The 25,217-nt window shown below is 40.2% G+C and overlaps 1 protein-coding gene across 1 annotated transcript in view; it reads right to left on the reverse strand.

The window, feature by feature from the left end:
* Positions 1 to 25,217, reverse strand: part of CNTN5 (contactin 5) — a 1,203,952-nt gene that overhangs the window by 33,224 nt on the left and 1,145,511 nt on the right. Inside the window, exon 22 of the mRNA XM_063430510.1 lies at positions 12,386 to 12,495. Within this exon, the coding sequence (XP_063286580.1) occupies positions 12,386 to 12,495 (110 nt within the window). The remainder of the gene's footprint in view (positions 1 to 12,385; positions 12,496 to 25,217) is intronic.

The following is a 25,217-nucleotide window of genomic DNA, read 5'->3' on the forward strand; positions in this document are numbered from 1 at the left end:
CACACTAACAGACACTCACACTCACTCACTCACATAAACACTTATTTTTTTACTTTAACCCCCCCCCAGCCTCCTTACCTTTGGGAATGCTGAGGGGGGGTCATCTTTTTTCCCTGGTGGTCCAGTGGCTGCTGGGCGGCGCTGGCCGGCGACTGGCGAGGGAGCACTTCCTCTGAGCTGTCTGCTCAGCTCCCTCGCGCGCCGCACAGTGAGGCAGGGAGGCGGAGCCGGAATATGACGTCATATTCCGGCTCCCAGCCTCACTGTGCGGCGCGCGAGGGAGCTGAGCAGACAGCTCAGAGGAAGTGCTCCCTCGCCAGCCGCCCACAAGCGCCGCCTGACCGCCCAGCATGTCTATTAGCCAAAAGGCTAACAAGACATTTGCCTTGGGAATTTGGGAGGCGGCTTTTTTTGCCGCCCCCTGGAAAATGCCGCCCAAGGCAAATGCCTTGTTTGCCTCGCGGCTAATACGCCCCTGGTGGTGGAGCTTGTTGGGGCTGTGGTGGAGCTTGTTGGGGCTTCCTGCTTGTTATTTGCTTCCAAAATTGATTAAAGAGTCTGTCCATCTTAGACTCAATATCCTGCCATGCTTTGCTGGTACCAGGAGGACACGCGGCTGCCGCCATATTGGGAGAGTTGCAGATGAGTATGTCAGCCTGGGCAGCTTTGCTCTGTGCGTCCATTAGCTCCAGACAGCCTCTCAGGGGTGGACCGGGATAACCCCCACCAGTCCGAGGGGGGTAACGGAGCTCCTGCCGGGTAGTGTGGATGCTGTGGATGCTCCAGGGCATCCCAGGATCGGGAGATCGGCCGCCTCTCCTGCCCGGTGAGCACCAGGCCACACTTGCCACACGGAGGTAAGTAAGACTCTGTCGAGTTGCTGACCGCTATTAAGCATGTCGGGTCGGTCAGGTAGGAGCAACATTGCTGGGTCATCCCCTTCTGGGGTGAAATTTGCTTGTTGATAGCTGCTTAAAGTGAGATATTGAGGGAGCTCACACAAAGTGCATCTTTCCTCCATGACAGCCCCGCCCCCCGGAAGCTGCATTCTTAGTGAGGCATGGTGTGGAGGATCGGCTATAGTGGGACATGTTAGGCAGGCTGCTGTTTACTGCTTGTGCTCATCCGATTCCTTCTGGGCACCAGGTGCAGACCCTGGGAGTCCCCGATACCTGGAACAACAAAGGCAAGTCTCTTGCTGAGTGCCGGGTTCGCGGCTTGAGGTGGTGGAAGCTTGTTTTGTTGGGTGGTCGGATCTGTCCCGGTGGTGCTTCACGTCCGGTGCGGGATTGTGGTGGCTTAAGGTGGAGGCGAGTGCTTGACGTGGGGCAGTCTCTGCATTTCTGTTTGTGCCTCTGGTCCCGTCTTTGACGCCTTTTGCGTTGGTGGATTTTAATGGGGACTGCTTCGCTTAGCTGTGGTGGACACTGGTGTATCCTGGTTTTGTGCTGCCCTAGGCAGGACAAAACTCAGGCACCCCCCTCGCGCGCCACCCCCACCCAACCTTTACCCCGCCCCGCATTCTAAATACACACACACTCATTCACTGACAGATACGCATACACTAGCTAACAGAAACACACACACTAACAGACACACTCACACTCAGTAACAGACAAACACACTCACTAACAGACACACACTAACAGACACACACTAACAGACACACACTCAGTCACTAGCAGACACAAACTAGCAGGCACACACACTCACTAACATACACACACACACAGTCAGACACACTAACAGACACACACACACACACACACACTCACTAGCAGACACACACACTCACTAGCAGACACACACACTCACTAACACACACACACACACTCACTAACAGACACACTCACACACTCACACTCACTAACAGACACACACACTCACTCACTCACACTAACAGACACACACACACACACACACACTCACTAACAGACACACACTCACTAACAGACACACACACACTCACACCCACACTCACTAACAGACACACACTCACTCACTAACAGACAGACAGACAGACACACACACACACACACTCACTCACTAACAGACACACACACTCACACTAACAGACACTCACACTCACTCACTCACATAAACACTTTTTTTTTTTACTTTAACCCCCCCCAGCCTCCTTACCTTTGGGAATGCTGAGGGGGGGTCATCTTTTTTCCCTGGTGGTCCAGTGGCTGCTGGGCGGCGCTGGCCGGCGACTGGCGAGGGAGCACTTCCTCTGAGCTGTCTGTTCAGCTCCCTCGCGCGCCGCACAGTGAGGCAGGGAGGCGGAGCCGGAATATGACGTCATATTCCGGCTCCCAGCCTCACTGTGCGGCGCGCGAGGGAGCTGAGCAGACAGCTCAGAGGAAGTGCTCCCTCGTCAGCCGCCCACAAGCGCCTCCTGACCGCCCAGCAGCCCAGCATGTCTATTAGCCGAAAGGCTAACAAGACATTTGCCTTGGGAATTTGGGAGGCGGCTTTTTTTGCCGCCCCCTGGAAAATGCCGCCCAAGGCAAATGCCTTGTTTGCCTCGCGGCTAATACTGTCAGGGTACCTGCGGTCTCTACCTCCGAAAGAGGTAGAGACTTAGCTGTTCCTCCATCCAGACGGCCTGATGGCTCCCTTTCCCACGGTCTATCCGGTCATGCAAGGCCGGCCGCGAGGGAGTGACTGCCTTTTACAGCATCTAGGCAGGAAGTTGTCATCAGGACACTCCTCCGGAACGACCTGTCACTCAATTGCTGCAGGACCAATCAGGACGCCTCGGAGGCGTGGTTACTGCTCTGAACAGGGTATTTAACAGAGCTTCTTTCATTAGCTCATTGCCCTGTCGTGGTTCTAGCTTGTTCTAGTCACTCAGTGCTTGTGTATTCTATTATCCCTTTTGGTTTTGACCCGGCTTGTTTACCTTACTCTGCTTATCTCTGTTACCCTTGATTCGGCTTGTCTCTCGCTTACCTGTCTTCTGTTACCCTCGACCTCGGCTTGTCTTTGACCATTCTATACTGTACTACTTACATTAGTCCGGCCATTCTAAGGTCCGGTATACGTATCTGGCTACTGTTTGTACTCTGCGTGTTGGATCCCTGTCCCGATCCTGACAAATACGCCCCTGGTGGTGGAGCTTGTTGGGGCTGTGGTGGAGCTTGTTGGGGCTTCCTGCTTGTTATTTGCTTCCAAAATTGATTGAAGAGTCTGTCCAGCTTAGACTCAATATCCTGCCATGCTTTGCTGGTACCAGGAGGACACGCGGCTGCCGCCATATTGGGAGAGTTGCAGATGAGTATGTCAGCCTGGGCAGCTGTGCTCTGTGCGTCCATTAGCTCCAGACAGCCTCTCAGGGGTGGACCGGGATAACCCCCACCGGTCCGAGGGGGGTAACGGAGCTCCTGCCGGGAAGTAGCTGCTCCAGGGCATCCCAGGATCGGGAGATCGGCCGCCTCTCCTGCCCGGTGAGCACCAGGCCACACTTGCCACACGGAGGTAAGTAAGACTCTGTCGAGTTGCTGACCGCTATTAAGCATGTCGGGTCGGTCAGGTAGGAGCAACATTGCTGGGTCATCCCCTTCTGGGGTGAAATTTGCTTGTTGATAGCTGCTTAAAGTGAGATATTGAGGGAGCTCACACGAAGTGCATCTTTCCTCCATGACAGCCCCGCCCCCCGGAAGCTGCATTCTTAGTGAGAGGAGGGACAGTGTAGCTGCTGCTGATTTAATAGGGAAATTGATAGCTAGGCTAGTGTATTCAGTGTCCACTACAGTCCTGAAGGACTCATCTGATCTCTGCTGTAAGGACAAAAAGCCCTTTTTAGGGCTAGAACATCAGTCTGCTTTTTTTTTTCCTGTGTAATCTAATTGCAGTTGCCTGCCTGCCAGCGTGTGTGTCAGGCTCACAGCGTATACTGTGCCCACTTGCCCAGTGCCCCCACTCATATCTGGTGTCACAATAGCTTGCATTTGAAAAAAAATAATAATTTTGACTGTAATATAATAGCAGTCAGTTTCCTTCACACGTGTGCATTTCAGGGCCTGCCAGGGCACAGTGTCACACCAGTGCAACTCATATCTGGTGTAACAGTAGTGTACATTTTTTAAAAAAATACAATTTTGACTGTAATAGATTGAATAGCAGTTAGTTGTCTGCAAGCGAGATTACATCACAACCAAACACAGCAGGCGTCCCAGGGGTCTTGTTGTCACCTTTTGGGGACCCTTGGTGTTGTACGTGGCTGGGTGGAGGAAGAGACCTTCAATGACATCAGTGAGGACAAAGAACGAGACATGGCTAGCTTGGTATTCAACCTTGTGCAAATGGGGAGTTTGCGCTTGTGCAAATGGACTGTTTGCGGTTGTTTGCGGTGCATTAAACGGGGAGTTTGGTCTGTCACTGTGAAGCGGGCATAACCCTTATACTACCTGATCGATACAACATCATACCTGATGTTTTAAAGCACGTTATTTCAAACAATTTAGGAATGTTACGTGATTTATGCCCTTTATGGATTAAAACCAGACTCTGCATCAACTATGTAATTTTCCATGGGAGTTTTGCCCCTCCAGCATGCCACAGTCCAGGTGTTAGTCTCCTTGAAACAACTTTTCCTGCCTATTGAAGTCTATGGCAGTTCGCCCGGTTCGCCCGTTCGCAAATATTTGTGGAAGTTCGCGTTCGCCGTTCGCGAACGGAAAATTTTATGTTCGCGACATCTCTATTAAGAGGTTCTAATCAGCAGTTTTTGTGTTCTTTAGGTGCTCACTCTGAAATGCTTCACAAACAAGGGAACTTATTTTGGAATTCATTACACATTTAACTTACACTTTTAAAATGATTTAATAGTTTGAAATAGTTAATATTTTTCATAAATTATAGAATCACTTTAAAAGTGTATCTAAAAATATGAAATCTTTTGAAAAACTGAACCAAAAAGGTTAAACCAAGGCATTTGTTCCTTAGTTTCACGTCTTTGGGGACACCAGTGAACTGTGCCCAGAAAGCATAATGTCTAGTGGTGCACCCATGCTACACTCAGGGTACTAGGATCACACAAATAGTGCTGTAGTAGCGCTCTCTACATGGTCTACCTTTAGTGTGCCAGCCATGTGGTTGCAATGTGTTCACGTCAGGCGGACCTGCCTATTCTCTGGGTGGCTCAGATCATCATTGGAAACTATCAGTGGTATGGTTTGCATTACTGGCTTATCCTTTTTTACCCCACACACCAGTGTTCCAATGCTGAGGGCTATATACTTATTGAAACATCAACCAGTGGTATAAAACCATCTAATAGGATGAGCGAGTATTGAAAATTAACTTGTCTAGGGAAAATAGTAATCGACCACCTCCAATAAATTATATCTACTGATGTAGAACCAAATATTTGCTAGGGGGTATGTCAGACGAGTTTACACGGACAGCGTGCTTGTATGCAAAATCAATTGTTCACATTTATTTAGCAAAAAAGTTGGCAAAATATTTTTAAAGACATTTCATTCAATGTATTTCGATGAGTAGTACAAAACTAAACAATTTCATTGACTAGTACAGTATCTAACTTTACCAGCTCCATGGTTATGAGAGGGTGTTCCCAGACTGGTGGTGTAACAATTAACCCCTTGTATGGTGTCTTATATGATGATCATTAGTAAATACACATCTTCCGTTTATGTTATTTATGACAAACTTATCCACCTCCATTCATTTTCCCCTTAACAAGTGACAATGGTAGTAACTGATCTCTGTATTTTGTGTGCACCACTATGATCTTCCCCAATATCTACTGTTGAGAATTGATGTATGCTCTCCTAAAATATGAGTTACAGAATTGTTGATATTTTCCAGGATATAGTAAAAGCTAAAAATAAATGTAAAAATAATAAAAAGTATCTATTAAATATATCAGAACATAATTCATTTGGTTTGAATAGGAAGAACATTTAAAATAAATGGATGGTTTATAAGAAAACATGACTGTATAACATAGTAGCTATGCAGACTAACTGAGTCAATCTATTTCTATAAAACAAGTCAGTATGCATTATAGAACACAGTAAAACATCTAATGAAATCAACTATGCTGAAAAAGTTTTCTCAAGTAGAAACACATTTGAATTCTGTTTTATATGCTAATGAATGCAGCTGCCTTTCTTGATGTTCCAATATATCTAGTATTTTCTTTATTTTAACTGATGGCTGAAATTGGATTTACTTTTTTGTCAGCTACCACAAATGCAATTTAGTCAATTGAGTCAAAAGCATGGCACTGTTTGGTGTAATATATTAAACACAAATTAATTTGCTAAAATATATTCTACAACATGAAAAAAAACTGACTAAAATTATCCTTGCAGTTTGAATTAGATACGTCGTGTTCCATGGATATCGTAAAACGTGTCGGACGGAAGAGATGGCAATATGTTTTGCTAAATGACACTGATATTTAACTGTTCTGATGTCCTATGGCACTAGGAATGCCACGTCTTTCTTTTTGTTTAACATTTACAAATTTATTTTCAGGAATGTCACGTGATTTCTTTCAGGGTTAATTCCATAGTTTCACATTTCCAATTGAATGCCAGAGGCGCCTATATGAAAGCATTGCTGACTTAGAGGATTGTTCCATTTTGGATATTTTGATCTTAAAATTAAAATTGAAATTCACTTTAAATTCTCACTTTAATGAACAACATTCTAAAAGCTCTGCCAAGCACATAAAATACCATCTCTGTCACCAGGTATCAGTAGATGAGACAAGGAGGTGGATTGGGTGGGGGGGGGGAGTGAGGGGGGGAGCCAGCGCCAGCTGACACATGTGGTGCTGGAATAAAGGCAAGTTTTAATCCTATTTAAGAGGGGTGAAGGGGGGCAGCTACCTAAATAGTGTTTTTAACACTATAGGGTCAGGAACACACATTTGTATTCCTGATCCTGTAGTGTTCATTTAAGTCCGAACACAAATGCATCTTCAGTTCTCAGCATATGAGCAGCCCTGGTTTCCCACACAGAAAGCATTGGATTGGCTGAGATCGCCAAGGAGACGGGGTGGGGTCAAATGCCAGCCTGTCCAATTAGCATCTCCTTGTAGAGATGCATTGAATCAATGCAGGTCTATGAGGAAAGTTCAGCATCTCCATGCAGAGCATGCAGAACACTAAGCAGCACTGCCCCAGGAAGCATATCCAGTGACTCTGAGGAGTGGCGATTGGAGGTGTCCCTAGGCTGTAATGTAAACACTGCCTTTTCTCTGAAAACACAGTGTTTACATTAAAAAGCCTGCAGGGAATGATTATACTCACCAGAACAACTACATTAAGCTGTAGTTGTTCTGGTGACTATACTGTCCCTTTAACATCTCACCCAACATTTAAAACATATTAAATATATCTTTATACAGAAAGCATTGAAAATAATCAGCAGAATACATTAATTCCACACAATTACCAAACAATACATGTTTTAATGACAATATGATTTTTTATGTTTTGACTGTGCCATCTGTTTGTTAGGTGTTTTGTAATTGTATAGTTATGCTTTATTAACGCAGTATAATAATATAGTTTATCGATACGCTAGCCTATTTACTTTAATCCAGTAACTTTCATTACATAAACATGTTAGTATCATTGCTATCATAGATAAATACTATGTATTAAACAATAATTGTTTCAACAATTACTGTATAAATTCCTATTTCATTATAGAATCTTCCAACATGTACTACTTGGGCCTTAATACTAAATAAGTTATTTTACAGTATTTGGTTTGTATTGTATGTGCCTTTTGAATTTGCAGGTGTATAAAATCAATACAACACTTTGCGAAGCTCCTATACTGCAATTCCAGATACAGGGTGATTGATGATGACTAACAATACAGTACAAGATATATAGGTTACAGATCCAGCACCTTGGGGTAAAATGGATACTTTGAAACTGATTTTGCTGTCAAGTTTTGTTGACCAAAGCTATATTACTAGATGAAGATGAAAGAACCTCTGTCTGTTGGTTGCTTTAAACATCAATTCCCATTTAATCGAATCCTTCTAATATAGTTTTCTCCTTACCCAGGAAAACAAGTCTCTACTTCACTGCAATTTTTTGTTAATGGAGACATCTGTTTCATCACGTTCAACTTGAGGTGGGGGTTTCTAATCATTATATTTTTTTAAATGCCAAGTCTAGCCGCGTATGGCCTTCTAGAGTGACAGGAGCCTTGACAAATCAAAATAATGCCAAGCTGGCAAACGAAAGATCTACTGTTGACAGGGAGTGGAGATTCAGTTAGACCTGGCACTGGGCCAAGAGGCTTTAGGGATAGGCATCATTCGGCACACCGGATTTTGTGGACAACATCTCCATGATTCGATCCCAACATTATGACTGTAAGAGAATTATGGGAGATGTAGCCCACAATATCTAAGGTGCTGAAGGTTCCTTACCTCTGCTCGAGTACATGCGAGAGATATCAAGAATTTTTTTTTGCCTTTATGTAATTGGAGTTATCCACACTATTATTATTATTATTATTATTATTATTATTATGTTTGGCATTTATATAGCTCCAACTTGCAGCACTTCACAATATTAAAAAAAAAAAGGAAACTTAACAATAACTTAGACAATTACAAAATGCTACAGGAAAAAAAGGTTGATGAGGACTTTGTTTTGCATTTAATTTATTTTACGATGTAAGACCTAGTGCAGATGATGAAACGTGTATTTGTTGGCACTTTTGAGTGGGTTGCATAAGCACTGAATGCATTGTTTATACAAGTTTCTGTTTTTCTTTTTTATTTATCACTTTTAGTGTTTTGGTGCATGCAGCTGTTTAAATGAATTCCTGTCCATTAATTTTAAGTGCCTTGCACATCCTCGTTTTTATGGTTGACATAACAAACCTCAAATAATATGGAACCTGGTGAACTTGTCATTCATATGATTTTTATTGTATTTAATTTTTTTTATGCAGGTGAAACACCGTATATGTCAATAACAATGACATCACATGACAACCAAGCAGACAATAAATTGCTAGATATTCTACCCTAATTTATAGTAATGAAAACATATGATAGGTAGTTAGGCGTCATTTCCTATGCACTGAATGAGTAGTAAAAAGCAAGATGAAGCCTAATGATATAAAAAGGCTGTGAGGTTATGAAAGATGCACATAGGAACTATCAAAGAATCACAGACAGGCTGTAAATATTCTATAAAACTGCGGATGGAGGGGAATGTTTTGCAAAAAATTACAAACAATTCTTACAAACAAAATTACAAAACAACTTGAAGTCAAAGCAGTTTGTGAGTAGATACATGTAAATCTCTAAAGAGAAACAAAAAAACATAGAAAACTCAAGGCAAAGAACTGCAGTGACTCCTCCAAAGGGCAACATGTCTGCCCAATTGAATGCCTGCATCTTGGGGTATTGGAGCTTTTAGGAACAAAGACAGGAACATTGTTAACATTCCAGTTGTGGGAAGGCCTTGTCTCCTGGGGCCTTTGTGGAAGTGCACATAATCCAACAGTCTGCAGGAAGGATTTGGCTCATCAACTAGTAATGCTCGGGAAGTTTCCCATTTATATGGAGGTGCCGCATCGCGTAGCTGTTTAGTTACCTTATTTAGGGATGCACATTATTTATAGTGCGGAGTGACTGAGGTTATGAAAAATATAATGCATGTCACTCAAAAAGTAAAGCTGTCTGGATTTTCTCTTTGGGAGGCAGATTGTTTATATCCGCCACCCATTAGTCAATTTTTCTCTTTGTATATATAGGGGTCAAGCCCCAGGGTATCTTCCAACCACTACAACTCTGGCGTATGGACTTGTTCCATGTCTAACCAGCGTTGGATTTTCACTGCAGTTAAAATTTTTTATTTTCTCCTCGTATCTTAAAACAAAGGATGATTTCTTGTGGAAGAGATGTGTGGGTATTAGGAGGTCCGGTGAGTCAATATAGCCAATATAGTACATCTCAGGATAGACGTTTAGCCTGTTTTGGGGACATGGTGGTGGAAAATTAGCATTGTATAAACTGTGGAAGTTCTTCAATATTATTGGGTCGGGTATCCCCCATATTTTCAAGTAAGTCTGATTCTATTTATAATCTGCTCTACCTTCGAAGTTAAAGAGGGACAGGTTTTACTTAGCTTTTGTAGCCAGCCTATATTTGAGTCTTGAATTACATATGAACCCCTTGGATGTTCTCCTCAGTTGTCTTGATTCTTCCTCTAAGTGTTCTAAGATGCTCTTAAAGAATTACCAGTCCAATGGTAAAGATGGTGCTAATGGCGACTATTAAATTAGAGCTATCATTCTTGGTGGTCACATTGGACCCATGTCTTGTGGCTGAAATTGGTCTATGTCTGGTACAGGTTGAAGCCTCTGGTAGATCAATCATTATCTTCACATACCAATGCAAATCCCTGGGGGCAATCTGCCATCAGGTCTGCCATTTTAGGCTGAAGCATCGAAGGAGGCCAATATCTAGAGTGTTTGTAGTATTAGGTAGCTGGGACTTAAAGGAATGACCCATCTTGCTCCCTGACATGCAGTGTCATTCTCCAGACACAATTGAGGTTCTAAGTGCTTTTCAATTACTGCATGGAGCACTTAATCAGTGCATCTTATGGACATGTTGCTTTTTTAAGAGATTATGATATAGACGACTGGAAGAGTTTTTTTTTTTTTTACCATTTTGTAAGTAAGAAATAAACTAGAAGATACCTTTGATTAAGTGAAAATGTCCTAAAATGAAAAAATATATGTAAATGTAAAAAAGTAAAACATAAATACCCTCCTTTGGACAATAGACCCCTTGTCTTGAACTGACTTCCTCTGTGGTCCTACCATTCCCTACAATCAACCAAAGATACAATCTGCCTATTAGGGAGCTATGCATTCATCTCTGCATCATGCATACTTTATGGTCTAATTACTGGGGCACAGCAAGCAATCTGGGGTTTTCTGCGGTTAACAGCAAACCACTGTCCGCATGCCATAGAACTATCTTGGACTCCCAGGTAAAGGAAAAACCCACATCTTCCCAACAATGGTCAAAATAATTACTTGTGACAATTCTACTGCAGTAACAGCAACAACTGAGATGAGAGGCATATCTAAATGCCTAAACCACTGGGAGGCTAGCAGAAAGATGCTCTTCAGATGGTACCAACAATGTTTGCCCACATTTACCTCAATACTTTCAATACTTGTTGATGGTGCAAATCCCAAGTATATACCATGCTGCTCATCTTTTGAAAAATGTTCTCAAATACAACCTATCAGTCTCATGCCCACTCTACCATTAAGGCATTCACAGGCCTTTAAATGCCAATTGACTCAACCGTTTTCCCTCTTAAATATGCTGCCCCATTATTTCTATGAATTTTACCAAAAGGTGGCACTTTCTATAATTCTAGCAGTTGGCATGAATATAGCAAAACACTGCAAGGCCATTTCCACACCCCCTGTTGATCTAGTTTGATCCAATATCCAAGCCACAAGTAAAGATGCAGAGATGGCACATATAATGTCTTTCCTTTGGTTTACAAATGCTTCTGAATTTAGCCAGGTTTCCCTCATTCTGAGTTACACCAACCCCCACCTACACAGACTCCATGGGGGCCCTCCCTTATCCTAATTACTGTACAGACAGTGTCCTCTTTGTGACAGATGGTATTTTATTCATGGTTTTTTTTTCCTTAACTAATGAATTTAACTAAAATTAGTTTGCAGCCAACTTGCAAAATGTATATATTATACATATATTTTCGCAAAAAGATATTTTGTTTTAACTCAGTTCCACACATCACTTTATTTTTTTTGGCCTTAGATATGCAATATTTTACCAGCACATATATACATTGCATTTCAACATACGTTCCAAGCAGACCGAATGCCAAACTCAATTTATGACCTGATACGTAGTATATGTTGTATATAAAACTGCTGTTTGGATGGAATCTTTAAAAAAAAAAAATAAGCACTTTTTATAATGATCACATGGTAAAGATAGGCAAATTTCAGTAAATTATTTGAGCAGTGCCTCTTATGACATCATGCTGCCTCTCCGTAATATGTCTAAAGTCACAGTGTGATGCTACCAGATCTTACATCATGTTACATCATTGAAATGCCAAGGATATTGACTACATTAAATTAACATTTCCTGAATATGTAACACAGAAGGTGGCCCTGATCTTGTATTGCACCCTGAATTAAAAGGCTCTTAATTACACACTTGAAAAAGTTATCTTCTAAAATGTTTCTAGCATAACTAACTCAGACAGTAACTTTTGACATGCACGACTATAATAATAGTTAGAACAGAGTTAATTGAGTGATTTGACAAATAATATATAAACAGTGATTATTTTATACATACCTCAAATCCCAGAGATTTCCCCAAATTCTCTTTAAAAGGTTTCCATGCAACCAGAATCTCAGAGGCAGACAAACCAGTTGCCTTGACATCTGCAGGAGGATTGCTGGGTTCTGTAGAAATGAAATATTAAAAGATCACTGTAGAAAAAGTCAAATGAATCAAATTACTGCAGCTCAACTTGTCGCTTGGTTACATATCTGCTTTATTAGAACACATTTCAAAGTCTCTGGATCAGAAACACTATATCTGACTCTGCATTGTTCTACCGTATCCATGTCATTATTTCCTTCAACCATGCCACTGTCAAATACTTGTAGGCAGTAAATAATGTCACATCATGTCATCTTTTATTCGTCATTGACGAGATTTTAATTAGTCTTTCTGCATCCATTTTGTCGCGTTTGACAAATACGATACAATATGCCTTAAAGCAGCACTGTGATCCTAATCTTAATCTGCGTGAAAGTCATTCTTAAACAATTTAATATAGGCTTGTGTTTCATAAAAGTAATGAGAAAGCCAGTGCCGGCTGATATAATACATTCATCTCTGTGCTCAAAATAACTAAAATTCTTCAGCACATCTGTGTATCTTTTAAGATTTACGGTTCTAGAGCAACAAGAACATTGCATGCTGGTGGCTTCAGCTCGAACGGACTCAACATTGAAAATATGGCTAAAAAATTACTCTACTTTACTACAGTTATATCTTAATCATTCTCCATCTCTCCCTGTTTTTCTCTCTCTCAATGTCTCTCTCTCGTTCTTTCTTTCTTTATAAATAATAATATCCCAAAGCCAAATACAAAAAAATGATCATCATTAATATTGGATAAAGGCGTTAAGGGTTTGGTAAGAATAGGATATCAAAGAGTCGATTGTCTCTGAAGATGACAGCATTCCTTCATTCATCATACCCAATAAGTCTGTGCTATAGATAGCTAAAACAGAAATGTACTGCTATGTGAAAATCCAATAGATCAAAGTCTGGAAGGAAGGGATTGCATTAGATCAAATACATTATATGAACAGCAGTCAGTGACACATTTACAAGATGGTCACAGGGAGAATAATTATTTATTGAGACAAACTGAAGTGATTCCAGAACAAAGTATTAATAGGGCGCAAATAGCAAAAAACATTCCATTGGTAACCATAGTGACTACTCTACATTTAGCACCTTGGTTTAGAATTGCTAGTGCTTTTCCTTGTTAAAAATAGTCTGCTGTTTTGTGGCCTGCGCTAAGACGTTTTTTTTCACTAAATGGTGAATTGGAATGTATAGATAACCAAGGTCATTAAATAATCAAATATGTTTATAGTTTGGATACAAATGACTGTTTTACATTACTAGAGGGATTCCTGCAATCGAAGCAAACCCTTGGTCCGATACCTGACGCTGGACGTCCTCACGCTCTGCATGAGGACATCCAGCATCAGATTTTTCCCCATAGGAAATAATTGATTTAAATATTTTTCTGTGGGGAGGTCTAGTGTGCCCGCGGCATTTGCCGTGCATGCGTCTCAAGACGTCGGAGGGGGTGGTGCTATGACCCAGCGCCAAGGGACATCAGCGCTGGAATAAAATAAGTAAATAAAGATTTTTTAACCCTTTATTTACTGGGGAGGAGGGGCCGTGAGGGAGGGGAATGCAGGGGAAGCAATAGTGCCAGGAATACAGCTTTGTTTTCTTGGCAATATAGTATCCCTTTAAAGTTTCGCAAAGTGACAACCAGTAAATAGTAGCACTGTGGTGGAAAAACACGATAAGTAAAGGCATATAACTCAATTGTGCATCATGTATAGAACAAACATCAATGAAAAAAAAAACAAAAAAACAACAACTAAGTGGTTAAAATAAACAACACAAATAAAGAGATGACCACATTTTTCACAATTCATTAAAAGTGTTGAGTGCAATATGGTAATTGACATATCTGTTCTCTTATATGGATTGCTTCATTATCTAAATAGTGTTTACATAGTGTGACAATATACAATCTGCGACCCTTTTGAATATTAAACATCTATTTTTCATTCTTTAAACTTATATTAACCTTACAAATTATTCAAATGTGTCTGCTTTATAGGAGGAGTTCAGGAAATCTGTCTCAAGCTCTGGCAAAGTGACAAAAATGTCAAATTGAGAAAAAGTACATTGATTTTTCTGGGCATATTTTACTTTGGTTCTCATCGAGGTTATGTCACTTGTTATTGGATAAAGTGGACTTTAGTTCCTTAACTCTTTAAGCATCAGTTGGTTGCTTGGGAAGGAAACACAATGGGGAGCTTGCATGTTATATAGAATGACCTTTTAACCATGAAGCTAATGACTTTGTTAGGGAGAACAGAATATTATTTTCTTATAGTAAGACACATAATCATTCAGTTTATAAGAGGGGGTATGTTTAATTATGGTCACATAATTATTTTTATAATTATGATGCTCACACAGTACTAAAGTTAGAAATAACTAGGATATTATGTTTATTGTTATATATAATATATGTATACTTATAATACATCTTCAAAATACCTTGTTAATTTTTTATCCCAAAGACATCCCAGCCAAAAGCTTTGTTCTTAAGCCAATAGCTCTGATCTTTTACTACTTTAAAAGAGATCATCATTAGCTTTTGTAAGGAACATGCACAATATTGGTCATTATTAGATGTTGTGGTCTAGAGTCGGCAAAAAGTAACCACCCCCCAGTTATTGTAGACCAACACGTCCCATAATGGTTTGTCAATCAAAGTATCATGGGAGCAGAGAGGTAACATGGGTCAAATTCATTCTCATCATTTTCAAAGGGATTAATCATGAAATTATGGAAAGATCACTAAATTAGTTTTACATAAACAGAAATATTTCTGGAATCAGTTGCATCATAAATACTCCCTTTCCCAACTTGATCTAGATAATTCTGAAGATTCCCTTTTCAATGAAGAACTTCCACAGTGTTGGGTCTAAGTTGACTATCATGGGATTTGGATCAGGAACTGCCATCTGATTTTGCATTAAACATTGTGGTTTCCATGGCGGACATTCCATAGTCCATGCACGAGAAGGAGTAACTATCTCTCGATCCATTGATTTTAGGACTGAACAGAGTAGCAAAGAACTGGCCATTCCATGATCCTTCAATATTTCATGGTCACTCTACTAAGTTAGGAATTTTACTATGGCCTTTCCCATTAGACATTTATTTACCATACCAAAGCCTGTAGGATAATGAAAAAGGAGTTGTAGGCACACAGCTGGTCCTCTGCTATCACAAGACTTCCCATTGAGATGGGAAGTTAGGGACCACTGAGAATCTATCTAGTGAGGAGCCATATTAAAAAAAAAAACTCTACCTATAGAAGTGGAGTGTCCCTATACATATATTTATGTGTGGAATAGACTATGACTGGCAGCCTGTGCAGTCAGGAATAGTAGTTTTATCAGTTTTTGGGGCACGTGTTCCCGTTTTGAGACAATAACATGGTAATTGACTTGTTGTTTAAAGTGCAATGAGAGATCTGTGCTTGTGTGCTTGGTATCAACCACTTGCTTAAGATAGATATAAATATATTGATTATTACAATATAAATGATGCGATGCACAGGTTTTTTTTTTATGCTTGATAAACAATGCAATGCAACAATGCAATGGGTGAGATTCAAGGTAACATAATCTATGTCTTCTGTACAAATAGAAAGGGCTGGGGAAAGTACAGCAGTGGGTATGATTAATGGATGAGCCGGTGTCTCTGCAGTAGCTCATCGTATGCTAATGTCACAAAAGGTAAAACGATGGTATATCATACTCTGTTATTACAGAGGCAGTGGAACACATCCCTGTTCATTATAGATATATTAGCATATAAGGCATACATTCTAACAAGCGGACTAGACCCAGATTGAAAATCTGTCAATGTATGCATTTATTATTTAAAACATATTCTCTTTAGTTTTATTTTTTTCGCAAGTTTACCTACTTTATTTCCTTTTATTACTTTGGAACTGCCAAGCATATTTACTTAAGCCTGTAAAGAAAAGCACTTCTTAAAGTCATTAACCCTTTATGGGCCACACAGTGATTAGCCAGTAGTTAAAAACCATGTAATCTGTAAGCAATCTTGCCTTATGTTACTCAAGCAGGGCTAATGGTTTTCTGTTAAAACTTATACAAATTACATAAACTGGCTCATTTGGCATCCGAAACTCGCTGAATTAAACATAATTTCTCCTAATTTTTATTTGTATACTCATCTGACTTAGGGGGGGGGGGGGGGGGGGGGAGACTGCCAAACCAGATCCAGTAAATAACCCAATGAAAACAGTTAAGAAAAAATACAATTTAAAACAAGAATATAAAAAATAAAGCAATGGACATCTAATTAGCACTTTTGTAAATTGAATACATCTCAATATATTTCACTTTGTTTTTTTTAGGTTTTTTTTTTCCCAGTTTTTTTTTTTTTTTTACTTTATATTCTCGACAATCCTTTTATAAAATGCAATTAGCAAATGTAATTTTTTGATCTGATTTTATTTCCATGTGATAAGTGAATAAGCAATATTTATTCTACCTTTAATGCACCATGTGATCAAACATTTATTTTCTATGTGAATATGTGCTCAATTCAAATAGTGTGGAAAGAGCATGCAGGAATCAAGGGAAAATACAGTAATTATGGTATCCAACAGTGGCAAAGCTCACTTATATACTTGCACACTATGAAATCCACACTTGGAAAATCTAAAAGAAAAGAAAAAGAAAGAAAAAACAGTGCAATATTGCCATGACACTTAAAAAAGAAATAAAAACGCTAAAGGTAAACAACTCACAAGATGAGAGTGGTTAAAGTACCACTCATAACATAAAGCTCAGGGAAGACCAGCCCCTTGCGTTCGCGGGATCCTATGAAAACATTTGCAGCCAGCACAGTTTCAAACACTTTGTTCCAGATGCTGTATACAGGCATACCCCACTTTTAAGCACACAATGGGACCAGAGCATGTATGTAAAATGAAAATGTACTTAAAGTGAAGCAATACCTTTTTTCACTTCCCAATGTAAGTATTGCATTGTAATAGTAATTTACAGGCATAACTGATACTGCAACTGAAGATTTCCAGTGATTTTATTTCCAGTGATTTATTTAGTGATTTCCAGTGGGCTTTTATTCAGTTAACACAAAGAGTAAAAAGAAAAATCTCATTCAAGATTGTACCATTTATCTTTAATGTTTTACTCATCTGATAACCTTAAACTGGGAGGAAAAGTAAAATAAACCTTCCCACGGGGCCATTTTTTGTCAATACATTGCCAATTAGTATTTGTTAGCAGCTTAGTTGCACATTTAGTTTAGAAACACCTCCTCATCACTTTAAGCATTTATGGTTTAAAGGGAAACTCCAGTGCCAGGAAAACGATCCGTTTTCCTGGCACTGGAGGGTCCCTCTCCCTCCCACCCCCAATCCCCAGTTGCTGAAGGGGTGAAAACCCCTTCAGTGACTTACCAGAGGCAGCGACAGGTCCCACGTCGCTGCTTCCTCCTCCCCCGCCGCTCCTCCTTCTGCTTACGTCGGCCGGTGGGCGAGACTGATCTCTCCCGCCGGCTGAGGAGACCTAATGCGCATGCGCGGCAATGCCGCGCATGCGCATTAGCGCACCCCATAGGAAAGCATTGAAAATGAATTTCAATGCTTCCCTATGGGGAATAGAGCGACGCTGGAGGTCCTCACACAGCGTGAGTATGTCCAGCGACGCTCTAGCACAGAAAACCTGTGCTATAGAGCAGGAAGTGTCCTCTAGTGGCTGTCTAATAGACAGCCACTAGGGGAGGACTTAACCCTGCAAGGTAATTATTGCAGTTTAAAAAAACTGCAATAATTACACTTGCAGGGTTAAGGGTAGTGGGAGTTGGCACCCAGACCACTCCAATGAGCAGAAGTGGTTTGGGTGCCTGGAGTGTCCCTTTAACTTTGAATCCTCAGAATTCTGGCTAATGCAGCTAAGCTGCTAAGTCATAGTTATAGAAAATGGCAGGGTAAACCCTTTCACTGGATGGCACCGATTGTAGAATATGGACAATGTAGGGGCAGAAAATATATATATATATATGTTCAGCTAGGAGTAGGCATTATAAATTTGAGATGATTAACCTGTGCCATGTCAGAAGGTGTGAAAAGTTATTTCCCCAAAAACAATGAACTGAGGTGCTCCGGGCGAGAATAGAACCTTCCATTTCCTGTTCACTCACGGACAGAAGAGGCGCGGGAATGTCTGTACTCGCGAGGCACCTTTACGTACACTCGCGGGTATGTCTGTACTCGCAAGTGTACTTAAAGTGAGTGTATGTAAAGTGAGGTATGCCTGTAGTTTGTTTCTATTGCTGATTTGGAATAAAGTGTTTGAAACTGTGAAGTTCTGGCTGCAAGTGTGTCCAAAGGATCCCACGAACGAAAGGGGCAGATCCTCCCTGAGCTTTATGTTATGAGTGGTACTTTAACCACTCTCATCTTGTGAGTTGTTTACCTTTAGAGTTTGTATTTATTTCTTTTTTAAGTGTCATGGCAATATTGCACTAGTTTTTTTTTTCTTTTTCTTTTTGATTTTCATACTGTGCAAGTATATAAGTGAGCTTTGTCACTGTTGGATACCATCATTATTGTATTTTCCCTTGGTTCCTGCATGCTCTTTCCACACTATTTGAATTGAGCACATATTCACTTAATTGTGTTTTATCCGTCACTTGTGTGGCATACACTTATTTTAGTGGTTTAATATTTGGCACTAACTATTATTTTTATATATTACTATTGAGCCTTATTACCAAGGCTTTTTTTGTTGGTTGCAGCAATATTTAGTTATTTTTTCTTTCTGGTACACTATATTGGGTTCTGTCTCACTCTGCGCCACCTTGTGTACCTTTTTTAAACATTTTTAAACATTTTTTATTTACAGTCACTGACTGTAATTATTCAACTTGATCGAATCTTGTTAAAAGCCCAGACCACAAAGCTTATCTTTGTACGTAGTGCATGCTCACACAGTCCAAATATTTAGATGATACCTAGGAAGTCAAATTCCTCCTTATGAAGTTGGAGGCAGAGAGGGAGGACTTAGAGTGCGTATTTTGTTTTATACTGCTTGCAGAATATATGGTGTTTAAAGTGCTACCTTAAGGAAATGAAGCAGTTTGCAATGAATGTTAATATCACCACAGCAGTATTCATTTTATACAACAGTATTCAAGAATGTCCCCCAGATGTTTTTAATATAGTCTGCTAGCCTATGGACCCCTGAATATTACGCCCAAAGAAACTTGTCCCCTGAAATTAGCCTCACATTAATCATGAAGACAAATTGCACCAGTGGAACTGACCACTGGAACTCTACTGGTTCCTCTCCATAAGAGACCAATTATCTCAACCTCTAAACAAAGTTAATGAAGCTTACATTTATTTATGAAAATTTCAATATTTATTCAGTGTTCTATAACTATGCAGATAAACTCATAAATCAGACATGCTAAAGTACAGAAAAAAAACACACAATACATGTTGTATGCGTATCAAACTTTATGTTAAGTGAGCCATATAGGCATTTTAATTTCCTATATTGTGGTTACAAATTAACAGCATTACAGTTTGTTTCATCAAACAACGGGTTTTTAACACTTTTTACATCTCTCTTCAATATATGGTTCTGTGGCAAATCACATACTTGTTTAGTATAGATAATAAAGACGGACGTATTCTAAATATAATAAGCATATATTAGTAAAATTAAAGTCTACAGTCGCAGTGATCTTGGTTAGATTTGAATTTTAATTCATAAACAAAGGATTTTCGAGAGCCATCTATGTAAGTACGATGCAGCTCTCCTTCATATGAATACTTATGAACCAATTATCAGTTAAATGTATCATTGTCAAATTAACAGCATGACGTTGGTGGATGAACACCGCACGCTGTTTGATAAATTAAGCCTTTTTTTCTATCATCATTCGAAATTTGACACTAACATTTGAAAAACCTCTAAAATAATATAACACATCCTAAAGTGGTGAGAATAGTGCAAATGATCTTTATTTATGGATTATTGCAAGGAAAAGGAGGGAGGGCTTAGTTTATTTAGTGGCGCTACCAATTCTATTGATTTAAATGTATTTTATTTTTAGCTATTTCTTGCCTCCTTGGCATGTATCAATCTTTTTTCCTTCTTTGAATGGTTTAATCTACAAAGCTGTTTCTCTGGATGCCTGGTAGTACTTAATCCTGTCTTCTCATCTGGCCACCTCGTTGATCAGGATGGCTTGCATTGGTGGTCATGATAGATGGAAAATGTCAACTGATACTCTAATACTACCACTGGTCACCCATTGGAAATATAAAGTGCTGTTGCTCATAAGGGGTTGGCAAAGAAAGGCTGAGAGCAGCACCGGACACTGTAAGTCTATCATCACCACCAATGGAAAAAAAGGTGACTAAAGGAGGATAGAGAAGGCAGTGCTAACAGGTGGGGACAACTTCAAGGTTAAACTGGTTGAACATGGTTTAATCTAGTCAGGTAAGACCTGCCCCTATAATATTTTCAGCAAGGTGAATTTGATATACGGTTGTAGTGTTCTTTTAATTGGAGCTAAATACATTACCTTGAATTTGAAAAACCAAGCCTCCCTCGCGATATCTATTACATCCATATGTCTACATTACACTTGCTGAGAGATTGTTCTTGTCTTCACTTTGGCTAAAGCACCCGACTATTGAGGATTCACTCAATATCAGCATAACAAATAGGGATTTATTTTATTTCTGTATTGAAAAGCATTATATAAACTATTATTACTGTACACTGTATGTGAATATTGGCAATATGAATGTCTAAAAGTTCATAATCTACAAGCACTGCATTTTTTTTAGATGGTGTGGTTGGGGATATGGACATTATTGCAGTATCTCCTACAAAGGCTCCCACCCAAGTTGTTAGTAGTCACACCAATTTAGAATGATTTGACTTCTTACCTGGTATACTCCAGGTGTCCCCCATCCTGAAATTATTTGACTAATTATTATGTGGGTAACATGGTACTCCTGGCTAAAACAGTACTCATGGCGCAAGAGATGGTACAAGAGTAGAAAAAACTGTTTTTGGGGGTGGAGTCTGACACTCAAGATGGGTGGACATGTTTTGTAGTAGCTCCTGCTAACTCTTGACATTCTTGCAAGAAGCTACTTATCAAGACTAAATTGTGGTGCCCAGATGGGTACTTACCTTGTCTGACACTGAGGCCTAACATGACTGGTGGCCCAGTGGCTGAGAAATTCAGCGGAACCCCCAACTCTGGGCTTGTATCTCACAGTGAGCTACTTCTTGACCCTTTACCCTGGGTGCCAGATTGGACCCTTTCTCCACCGGTTCTGAAAGCAAAGTGGCAGAGATGGATGGTGCAGAGGAGGCCCCAATCCAAAAGAGGAAGACTCCCTAAACATGGTTTACATATGCCAGTTCGGAGGCATGGTTTACATATGCCAGTTCGGAGGCATATCAGAGTGACAGTGAGCTTCTCAAGAGCAGATCATGAAACCTCATTAAGATTAACAATGCATTTGGACAAGTGTTAAAACGGTCCTGGATTGTGTTCGTGCCTGGAGTTGGCGAGGCAGTGCTCTGGGGGACTGGTACACAAAAAACTTGGACATGCAGCATTGGTTAATGGGCATAGATTAGGACCAGAGCTTCATATCTCTTTAGGCCTCTACACTTTTACAGGATAAATGCTAAATGTCCTGGTTCTTTTCTCTATTTGCTCCAAGCATGAACATAAGTTTAATTTTCAGTTCTATTACCTGATATTACAAGCATGTTAGTACTCTTGGACTACCTGTCCTTATCCAATCTAATGAAATGCACCCAGTGCTTCTGGCCTGCAATTTTCCTTGTTAATTCTTTTGTTATCTAATAGTAGCACTGTATTTTCCTGACTAATATTCAATATTCTTCAGCTTACGTGTTGCAGTGATATGGGAAGTGAGACATCTGAGATGTCAGTCAGAGATCATAACATGACAATAGTGATGTACCGAACTGTTCGCTGGCGAATAGTTCCCGGCGAACATAGCATGTTCGCGTCCGCCACCGCGGGCGAACACATGCGGTGTTCGGTCCGCCCCCTATTCGTCATCATTGAGTAAACTTTGACCCTGTACCTCACAGTCAGCAGACACATTACAGCCAATCAGCAGCACACCCTCCCTAGCAGACCCTCCCACCTACTGGACAGCATCCATTTTAGATTAATTCGGAAGCTGCAACCATTTTTTTTTTTTTTCAATTTTTTTTTTTTTTTTGTGCATATAAATGTTACAAGTAGATACTACCCCCAGACACTCTGTGTTACTGCAGATACTCCCTCCAGACACCCTGTGTTACTGCAGATACTCCCCCCAGACACTCTGTGTTACTGCAGATACTCCCTCCAGACACTGACACAGAGCAGAATAGGGACTGTTCCCCCTACATAGGGTCACTTGGCAGATATGGATTGACACCTATCCTAAGGATCCCTGATAAACACTGACACGGAGCCCTCCATGGGTGAAGATGGAATAATTTTTTTTTGTGCTCGGGTTTTTTTATTTTATTTTTAAGTTCGACGGGTATGATGGCTTTTTATTTGGCCTTTTTTGGGGCTAAAAAAATGAAGATTTTAGAAGAAGACGTTGAATAGTAAGTTGAATTTTACTTTACAGGGTAGTAATTTTATTCCCCCTTCACTATTTTTTTGTGTGAGGGGGGTAGGTAAGGGCTTTTTTATTTGGTTGTGTGACTAGGGGCTTGGGGACACACACTGCATACACACTACACACAATATACACACACTATACACACAATATACACACACACTGTACACACTATAAGCACACTGTACACACTATGCACACACACACTACACCCACTGCATACACACACTACACACACTGCATACACACTGCACACACTGCACACACTATACACACACTGCACACACTATACACACACTGCATACACTATACACACTCTACACACACTGCATACACACTGCACACACTGCATACACTATACACACACTGCACTAACTATACACACACTGCACACACTATACACACACTGTACACACTATGCACACACTGCATACACTATGCACACACTATACACACACACTATATACACACTGCACACACTGCACACACTGCACACATTATACACACACTACACACACTATACACACAATATACACACACTGTACACACTATGCACTATACAGAGGGGAGCCATGTTTACACGGTATATAGAGGGAAGCCATGTTATTCTGTATATAGAGGGAGCCATGTTTACACGGTATATAGAGGGAAGCCATGTTACTCTGTATATAGAGGGGAGCCATGTTACACTGTATATAGAGGGAGCCATGTTACTCTGTATATAGAGGGAGCCATGTTTACACTGTATATAGAGGGGAGCCATGTTTACACAGTATACAGAGGGATCCATGTTACTCTGTATATAGAGGGAGCCATGTTTACTCTGTATATAGAGGACTGTTTGCGGTGCGTTAAACGGGGAGTTTGGTCTGTCACTGTGAAGCGGACGTAACCCTTACACTACCTGATCGATACAACATCATACCTGATGTTTTAAAGCAGGTTATTCCAAACAATTTAGGAATGTTAGGTGATTTATGCCCTTTATGGATTAAAAGCAGACTCTGCATCAACTGTGTAATTTTCCATGGGAGTTTTGCCATGGATCCCCCTCCGGCATGCCACAGTCCAGGTGTTAATCCCCTTGAAACAACTTTTCCATCACTTTTGTGGCCAGAAAGAGTCCCTGTTGGTTTTAAAATTCGCCTGCCCATTGAAGTCAACATTTGAGGAACATTTGAGGAAGTTCGCGTTCGCCGTTCGCGAACCGAAAATTCCGGGTTCGCGACAACACTACATGACAATCAGCATGACAATCAACACCAACAAGGTTATTCTTGCCCTCTCTTTTTCCCTATTCTGGACTATTCAATAACCTGACTATAGACCTCCTGTACCTGATTTAGGGTATCCTGAAGGACATCTTGAATTTAACGTTTTTCAACCTATTTTCCTTCAAAAAGCAGTTGAGAAGAAAGAATGTACTAACATACTTTTTTCTTTTTTTTTTCTTTTAAAGACTTTTTTATCCTTAATGTTAAAAAAAAATATATCCTAAACATCTTAAATATTTTTAAGGTTGTTATTATTACTTTTACTAATTGAGTTACTGGAAAAACAGTATAACTCAGAACTCTTGACTCTGGATGTGACTCATCACTGAACATTGTTTCCCAGTGGGAGAGAAGAGTTTCCATGATGCTTGGGAAAAAACATGGTGGAAGTAGTCAGTTGTATTTGCAAAACCTATAAATAATTTTCTTTTAGTTCCAGCATCACAGAAGAGAGCTGCTTTCTAATGCGGCAATGCAAATTGGGAAAAAGGCATGGGGCTGAGAGACCTTACACCTTGCTTCACTTGATTTAGGATTTATGCCAAAAACAGGACAATTTTATACTCAAATGCTACGTTATCCAGTAAATATGTAAGGGAGTCAAGGCTTACTGTGGAGTAGTTTTGATCTGCCGTAACATAAAAAAGACAAAGCTTTGGGTCTAGTAAATGGAATCCATAGTCATTGCAAACATTTTGATTTCCTTATAACTTACAAGTGATGAAAAGCATGATGACACGTGTAGCACAGATCTACAAAAAACATTTATACTGATCTGAAACATAAAAAGGCATTCTAAAGGCATATTTTATTTTTGTTACTT

Source organism: Pelobates fuscus, chromosome 1, assembly GCF_036172605.1.
Source record: "Pelobates fuscus isolate aPelFus1 chromosome 1, aPelFus1.pri, whole genome shotgun sequence".
Classification (NCBI taxonomy): domain Eukaryota; kingdom Metazoa; phylum Chordata; class Amphibia; order Anura; family Pelobatidae; genus Pelobates; species Pelobates fuscus.